The 8,947-nt window shown below is 41.3% G+C and overlaps 1 protein-coding gene across 2 annotated transcripts in view; it reads right to left on the bottom strand.

The window, feature by feature from the left end:
• Window positions 1-545: 545 nt before the first annotated feature.
• The window catches only part of kdm4c (lysine (K)-specific demethylase 4C), a 30,753-nt gene continuing 22,351 nt past the window's right edge, over window positions 546-8,947 (bottom strand). The window contains exons 18-22 of one of the 2 annotated variants that reach the window (XM_062387788.1): window positions 6,976-7,170; window positions 5,163-5,333; window positions 3,632-3,751; window positions 2,271-2,363; window positions 546-1,656 (exon numbers count right to left, since the gene is read on the bottom strand). In XM_062387788.1, the coding sequence (XP_062243772.1) occupies window positions 1,486-1,656; window positions 2,271-2,363; window positions 3,632-3,751; window positions 5,163-5,333; window positions 6,976-7,170 (750 nt within the window). In that variant the 3' untranslated portion in view covers window positions 546-1,485. The remainder of the gene's footprint in view (window positions 1,657-2,270; window positions 2,364-3,631; window positions 3,752-5,162; window positions 5,334-6,975; window positions 7,171-8,947) is intronic. The other variant, XM_062387789.1, reaches the window with a different exon arrangement.

The following is an 8,947-nucleotide window of genomic DNA, read 5'->3' as shown; positions in this document are numbered from 1 at the left end:
GCACGAGGCAGACCGGGCTGGTCACTCAGTTCAGAGAGACACTCATTAAACCTACTTCACCTCTTACTTTAAAGCATCTGGTTCTTTTCCCTTGTTAGTTAAACATGGAGTTTTTTTAATCTAGTGACATTTAATTAAACCTGGCCTCGCCAAATATAAAAATATAAATGTTTATCCAACAGATAAAAGTATGCTAATAAAAATTGTATTTAATAGCTTAACAAAAAATGCAACTATATATTTATATACCTTGTTTTGTGCATACGTTCTGTGATTGAAGAAATATACATGCAAATCAGTGTATTGCATTTAAAGTGTTCGATATTAACATTTGTCAATCTCATTCTTTCGTTAATATCATCAAATGTTGCTGTTGCAATTACCATTATTTTGTTTTTCAGAAGTCACACAAACCATCTTTTTGCATCTATATATATATATATATATATATATATTAAAAAAAAATAACCCAAAATATATAAATTGGGGCTCAGAAATTTGGCGGATGCATGCGGTCAACAAAGTGAAATTTACTTAAGAGACAATTTCATAAAAAAACAAATGTAATTTTTTATTTTTTTCCTTACAGCAGTTGGCAATAGTTTAACTATAGCAAGCCCAAAAATAAATACAAATTTAAATTATTCACAATGTGTTTCATTCAACAGAGCAACAGTAGCATTTCACATTAGTAGAGCACAAACTCCAACACACAGGCATGGCTTCCTGTCTTTCACCTCAGCCCCGTGATCGACATGGCGACAATTCATCTTTTTGTAGGTTATCTATACGCTAATAACTTATTTTCAATGTCAAATTACACACTCTGCATTCGCTTGTGTGAATTAGAAAAACACACATGCAGAGAGGAAGCCATTGTTATGTGATTAGACTCGTCCCGGCAGAAGCAGTTTAGAGACAATGTTTTACATGCGGGGGGTGGGGTAGGTTGAAACATTAAGACATTAGGAAAATACTACAAGCAAAGTGCATAAATATTCAAAATCAATTCTGGAAATAAAAGAACCCTAAAAAGCTACCTTAGGCAAGCCATTTAGAAAAATCTCACTTTTTGAATCTTTCATGTACAAAGAAAAAAAGGTTTTGTTATTTCAAAAAAAGGGTGATGTGACAATTGTTCAGTCACATTTTATTTTCCCTGACAAGATGTGAAAGCACTGAGTAACCGAGGCAACAAAGTGCTCCGTTAGCCCATTTCCCAGGAGCCCAGCTGTCCAATCAGAAACAGCCTACAGTCCGTCAACCCCCCCCCCCCCCCCTTTGCAACCACTTATGTATATTATACAATTTAACGTCCAACTAGCCCAGATCGGCCGCTTCCAACCGCTGTGCCACCTCATCTGTTCACAGAAGTCAAAAGATCCAAAAAAAACACACACGCATACGCGCACATACACTCACAACCATCCTCGCCTATACATCCACTGCTGATTCAGTGCACTCGCTTGATCCTCGTCTATGACTTCATTTCCCTTTGTGGGTGCGCTGCTGCTCCCATGTGCTTCTGGAAGTCGTGCGAAGACCCGGCAGAGCCACAAAGTCTTTCTGGAAGCGGGAGTTGGGCGTCCGCTGGCGCTTCCTCTCCTCCTGCGTGGTGAAGAAAGCGTCTTGGAATCGCATACTTGAGGCCGTGGACTGTTGAGAGGGAGACAACAGAGAGCAACTATGAGTAAAGACGAAAACATCCAAGGTGGCATGGACCATTTTTAACTTCCATGCTTTTGAAGGCTGCACCCATCAATCTTCAAACGAGAGGACCTGCTCCAGATGTTAATATAAAGTATTTAAATATAAAGGATTCTTTTATCTAAATCTTACACACTAGACCTTTTAAGTACACATGTAAGCAGTGGTAGTGTTGGAAAACAGAGAATAAACACAACAGGGTCAGCAACACAACAGTAAGTGATTATCCATGTTGAGTTCCACACTGGCTGCCGAGGCCAAATGCTGTTTGTTTTCTTCCTGAAGGGTCATGTGATATAAGCTCAACAAATCAGCGAAAGGCTTCGTCGAGACCGAAAAAGACCCAATCAGCAAGTGGACATGTCATTGTTTACAAACATCTTCATTTCAGCCAATCATGACTCAAATGTTTTAGTTTTTTGCCTAAAGCAGAGTTTCCCAAATTCACTGTTAAAATGTAAGTTGTGTAGCAGAGTTTACGCAATTTTGACACAAAAATGTAGTCGTATGGATTGAACCTAACCGGAGTTTTGTGTGTTTTGCGCATCAAGTCTAATACTTACAAGTCTACGTTTCACCTTTTTAGGCAGGTCTTCGTCTACAGTGTAGACGTCTTCTCTCTTTGCCAGCACCTGAGATCCGTCTTCAAACTCCACCTGAGGCAACAGGGAGATATTCAGCACTTCACATGCAGTTGAAATCAATGCACTTCAATTTGATGTCTAATTCTACAGTTTCAGGTAGATTCTCTTTTAGTAATAAGCTCAGCAACAGTGATGACAATGAGTTTCTGCTCCGGGGTTTCCCCTCCCAGGCAGAGTGTTGATGGAGTCGGTACGGGCTGCATGAAGCCTAGAACGAGACCTGCAGTCACTCCTATGGCCTGAGAAAAGTTTTTCTGCTTGTTGTTCAGTTTGTTGTTCAGTTTGAAAAAAGAATTCATCTAATTTCACGTCCAATTAATAATCTCCTAGGAGGATGCTAGAATGAAAAATAGGTCAAGGATACGCCGGTGATAACAGTATTCTTTTGGATTTAGGTTTGAAATGAATTTGAGCAGAGTTGGTGCATTAACATTGCAAATGTTTACACAGCGTTTCCAATGTATTGTTTTCAGACTACCTTCATTATGGAAAAGTACGATAACTAGTTCCATAATAATGTTAGTTAATGATACCTTTTTTGGGGATTATGTAAAAGAGGAAAACCATCTCAGGTGTACTTTGATGAAACAAACATCAAACAGAAGCATTTTTGTGAACCTCTGCTCTCACACAAACTAAACTTCAAACCTCAACACACCATGATAATTCAAAGTTCTCATTCAGCCTTTTTTCTAAAAACCGGACCCATCTTATTCTCGGTTCGTGTGCGTCACGGATGCATTTGTGCATAACTAATGGTTGACGCCCAGCTCAACTGTATGAAGCTTTAAGTGGAAGCTGCACGACTCTTTGCTTAGTGAATATTTCAGTGAGTTTGAATAATGCAGATTGTCGCCACCTTCTCATCCTCCTCTCGCTCTCTGCATCTCTCCCCCCCCCCCATCTGCCTTCACACTCTCTGAATAGACTTCTGCCTCCTTTATTAGTCTTTTCTTCCTCCCATCATCTTCCATCTCCTCTTGTTTTGCAGCCGTGACTTCAGCACCTCCCTCAGTCGGTCTCAAGTGTCTTCTTTTCTCTCTCTCCCTTCACCGCTCTGCACACGGACCCGTGGACCTTCAGAACGCCAGCCGAGTCCCGACGATTCCGACGCCGAGGGAGTTCAACCTGTTTTTTGCTTTGACCTACATCCGAGCTCGCAACTTTATTCAGCACTTACAGGGGGAAGAGATTTAATCTGCACAGCTGTGTCGTGTCCGTCATCTCCTCCTCTCACACATAACCCGCTGTCATGGCTGCCTAAGTGCGTGTCTGTGTACCTGGTACATGTAGGAGACGTTGGATCCCAGGTATTTGGCGCCATAGAAGAGCCCATCAGGCCACTTCACTTGAACAGCTTCTCCCACTTCAGGAGGCCCCAGGTTCACACAGTCTCTGCTCTGAAAAGGCAGAAAGAAGGAGGATTGGTGGTGTAAAGTGGCTGAGTGTTTGTCAGAATGTCTGCAGGAAGAGAGGAGAACGAGAACATAATTCACGGTGGGTGGTTTGATGTTGAAAAGAGCTCTTTTCAGCGTCTGGATTTCTGCTAAACTCGATTCAGACAGCCTGTCTATCCCGCTGGTAAACACGACAGGGAGCTTTGATAAGAGCATCAGACAAATTACTTCACAAAACACAGACAAACGTGGAACAATCCAAATGCTCAGTCTTTCTAAAAGATTTACCAAGAAACAATAAACAAAACAGTAGGCATTTAAAAAGGTATCTTACACTTTGCTGTAAGAAAAACAATGTACTAGAAAAGTCACAAATATGAGCTTTTTGTCCTGTTACAGAGGGAATATCAGAAGATCAGTCAGTCGCCTGTCTACAGATGAGGACTGTTTGGTAGAGGCTGAGTTTATCTCTGGTTATGTCAACGTATTATTCAGGTTTCATAGTTTCACAATGACATTGCATCAAGATTTTGGATCTCGAAGGAGTCAAACTCCAGAGAGCCCAGGTTCACCTTGCCTCTTATTTCCTTGAAAAGTTTTGTATTTTCTCCTCATTAAAACAACTTTATTCTTGTAATTCTATGAATTTTTCCCATAATATTATGACTTATTATTGTTCTATAGTGAGTTCTCTCATAATTTTACAAAAAAAATTCTCGTAGCGTTATGACTTAATTCACAAAATCTGATTGTTTTTTCTCTTCAACCTGGCCCTAATCTGTCGTGGTCAATTTCTAAACACAGGTATAACGTCTTTTTCAGTATTCAGGATATAAAATAGTCATAACAATTAAGCCCAGATAAACTAAATGATATAGTCAGACTTCATAAATTGGAGTAGAATTATTTTAATTGTTTTATTTAGGAGTTTTAAAGTAAGAAAGAGATGCTGAACATCTGAAGGAAATGGGATCATTACTGTGGAGAATCAGGACTGGATGTAAATTGGTGGATTTCCTCAATAATACTCAGTAACACACACTTGCGTGTGCTTTTGTCGCGGCTACTTATCTTTAACAGTGTCCAGCCCGCCAAGTGAGACTCGGTCATTACTGAATTTCAACTCCTCTAGCAAAGTCCTGTTAGGAATTATTTGCTGTGTCCATGACAACTCCGCAGTCCTCCCGTACTCTTTTAATTTGAATGGCCTTTTCAGACATCCATGTTGTTTCACTGTTCCAGCAGACAGACAAATGAGGCTTTGCAGCTGCACACCTTAAAAGATGTTAAAATAATGGTAATAACTAATCCCCCATGCAATGACCCTTTGAGAACCATAAGAAAAATGTCTTATCTGATATGACCTCATGCAACTGGGAGGTGAACCTGTGTGTGTAATTAAACATATTCTCACCACTATATCCTCGGGGTAGGTATCGTTGGAGAAGGAGCCGTCGTCGAACATGACCTCGTAGAACATCTGGGAGGTGATCTGTGTGACCTTGGAGCTGTAGTAGCGCAGGTTCTTGTGTTTGGAGATCACCGTCTGACCCAGTGAGATGGAGGACTGGCACGCTCGCTGCTTCTGTTACAGACGGAGCAGGGAGATGGAATTAGACTCATGTGTGACAATTAAGGGTGACATGTCGAACTGGATTCCTCTGTGCTGCTGCATCATCGTTACAAATTGCCTGGCACCTAAAGCATTTGAGCCAATCAGCCACATGTTTAAGACCTCGTATCGTGTAGATCCACCGCGTGCTTGATCGGTTATCTTCATATGAATGCAGATAAATTTAAAAGATGACAGCCGATGCCTTTCAGTCAATGTATCTCACCTCTTTTTTCTCTCCACATTTACTGTTTACCTGCAGGCAACCAAAGCCTGCTCAGAACGGAGTGGGCAAACTAGAAACAGTAATCTGTTCCATCCACAGAAATCTTGTCCCTTGTCTCCAGATTATGCAGATTCACATCCAGAATATGTTTGTAGAGATCACAAGACCAACTGTTACAGCACATCCCAGAGATACTTGATCAGATTCAGATCTGGGGAGGGCCGCTGCGAAATCAACACCATGAACTTTTTGTTACGTTCCCAAAACCATTCCTGAACGACTTTCTTCGTGGCAGAGTTCTGTTGAAAGAGGCCAACAACATCGGGGAAGACTGTTGCCAGGGAAAAACAGCCACGTCGATGCACTCTTGCCTTCCTCCAAGAGTGCATCCTGCTGCTACTGTAAACAATGCACACACAGCGGGCCAAGAGAACAGGAATCATTTGACGAGGCCAGCTTGTTCTATTTGCTCCACGGACCAGTTCGGGGCTGGACTGGGGTCAGCATGGGCACTGCAACCAGTCTGTCGCTGTGCAGCCCAATATGCAGCAAGCTGTGATGCACTGTTTTCTGAGAGCTCTGCATCATAGCCAGCTTTCCGGTTTATTTGAATGACAGTAGCTCTTCTCTGGGCATCTGATCACATGTGCCAGATGCCAAATGAGCTTTGGATCCCGATAATCCTGTTGCCTGCTCACCGGTTATCCTTCATTGGAGGACTTTTGATTGGTAGTAAAAACGACATCACGGGTAGTTGGAGTTACTCCGACCCAGTCATCAAGACAGCACAATTTGGTCCTTACTTCTAATACATTAACTTAAGAGCCGCCTGTTGACTTGCTGCCTAATAGAAACACTGTCCTTGTTACTCAGGATAAGCCACAGACTTCACTATTTACTACTACTACACATTAAAACCCAAACTCATTTGAAGGTTAAGTGAGAAAATGTTTTGAGTGAACTGAGGCAAATAAATCATTCTAAATTGTTATTTCAGATTGTTCTCGCAGTAAAAGAAAAATAATGAATAAATCAAGGGTATAATAGAAAATCTGTTTTCGCTGAGCTCCAACAATATTGGAATTTTAATTTACTAAATCATGACTGCACCTTTTTCTCTACTTGGTTTTCAGCCCCATTAGGCACCTGTTATTTATGTATACTTTGAATTTAGCATAGCACAGCTTGTTGCACCATGCATGTACATGTTACGAGCAGGTATATTATTCCGCATGGTAGCAATAAAAGAAGAGGCAGAGGGTTCCTTTTCTTCAATATTATCACCTATAAATCTAGTATAAGACTGATGACACACCAACACATTGCCGGGTGCATTCTTACTGAGCACAGATTTGTTAATAACAGCCGTAGGAAAAACCTATAACTTACAGCTGATGCGCTCCGGGACTGGTGTCTATGGCAGGTGATTGACACAACATACGGCCAATCATCAGGCTCCATGGTGACACCGGCGGCGTGAGCACAGGTTACGTGAAAGGAGGTGGGACATCGGCCACACGAGCACTGGATACAAGCCCCTGCCTGTCGCTTCCCCGCACAGCGTTTACGACAATAGATGCATTTCTGTAAACAGAGAGAGACGAGAGCAAACCGTCAATACCAAGCGCTGATCATTAAGGTCTGAAGTCACTGAGGTTACACCAGAGCTGAGAGACAATCCTTAATACTACATTATAATAATATAGACATTTGAGTCAGTGTATTTGTAGGAAAACCTAGTTAAAGAAATGGCATGCATAACAAATTAGACATTTTGAAGAAAAGTATTCTGCTGATCCAAATTAAAGGCTAAAAACTGTGTGATATTTCTTTGCAACTTGCAGCCACAGAGGGGTTTCATGGAGGAGCTCAGGGAAAGTGGAAGGGTGCAACAATCTGTCTGGAATGAGCCAAACAAACCAAAGCAAGATTAATCGGTTCTATTAAGACAATTTATAGCTGGAGTGATCAGATTACAGGCAAGTCAAGTCTGATTCAAGACCTGCTAGTTCACCAGTTGAGACATCAAGTGCAGCTCTTTCCAATTAAAGATAAAGAAAACAAATTGAGACAATCCTGAGATGTGTGCGTCACCAGAGAAACACACACTGAACATATCATCTGAAACTAAAACAAACAATATCACTGTAGTTAGGCTGGTGAATGGCATCATGCTGTAGATTGGAAGTGACACAAGAGAAGATGAACTTGATTCCACTGAACTCCTCTGTGAGATCAGACATTAAACAGAGTTTAACAGAGTTCTGTCCGTTAAATGCATGACAAGAGCCAAAACATGATATTTCCTAAAGCCAATGATGAGTGTTTTTTTATTAGCTTAATTTCATTTGCACTGGTGTCACCTGAGGTAATGTTAAACCTTACAACTAGCCTGAGCAAGACCAGGTCAGCCTGGAGGGAAAGGTTTCAACAGTAAACAAGGGTGTTGCAGCAGGTTAGGTGAGGCAGGCAATTACCTGGGGGCCCCGAGCTGCGGGGCGCCCCAGAGCCCGGCTGATTATGTTCGTCCTCAACAACACATTTTGTGAGAAACTCCACAAATTCTATGATTGACCATGTACAGAACACTGGAGTGACACCATGACCTGAAAACCCTCTAACAAGCCCCCATGCCACTTGCCTTCTGCCAAAAGCTCAGCAATTGTAGAGGTTTGGTTGAAAACGAGAACAATCTAAATGTTTGTGTGTGTGTGATGTTTTACTACTTATTTTACATGTGTATGCACAGTTTGCACTTTGTTTATAAGATTGATTAAATTGTTTGATGTAGGGCCCACCAGGTCCCCTTTAGCCTGGAGCCCACAAAGTTCCTTGAAATGCTCAGTCGCAATTGGTAAGGTGGGGCTAACTTATCTACATAAGCCTGGTTTGTTATTAAAAATAAAAAAAATACACCTAATGGACAAGACAGCAGGAAGTCAAGCAGCCAGTATTTACATTTTTGATGATTTCATTGCAAACATAGTTAAAGTGTGGTCATGCAGTACGAAGATCAAGTTTCATTGGGAATTCTATACCTGTGGTATTATAATATGTAGAGTTCATATCAGCAGATGTGAAGAATCATTACCTCCACCATTGAGGTTATACGTTTTCACCCCTGTCCGTTTGTTTGTTGGTTGCTGTGTGTGTGTGTGTGTGTGTGTGTGTGTGTGTGTGTGTGTGTGTGTGTGTGTGTGTTTTTAAAAGATATTTTAAAAACAACCAAACAGATAAGCACAGAGCTTGATAGAAGTTTGCTGTATGGGTCAGGGATGAACTCATTAGATGTCAGTGTGGATCCAGGGTTATTTATTTTGTTTCACTTTCTTTGACATTGCAAGATACTTTGCGGTCGTAT

The sequence above is a fragment of the Platichthys flesus genome, chromosome 5 (genome assembly GCF_949316205.1).
Source record: "Platichthys flesus chromosome 5, fPlaFle2.1, whole genome shotgun sequence".
In the NCBI taxonomy this organism is placed as follows: domain Eukaryota; kingdom Metazoa; phylum Chordata; class Actinopteri; order Pleuronectiformes; family Pleuronectidae; genus Platichthys; species Platichthys flesus.
Note: the sequence above shows the minus strand (reverse complement) of the source record. Positions and strands in the feature narration are given on the sequence as shown.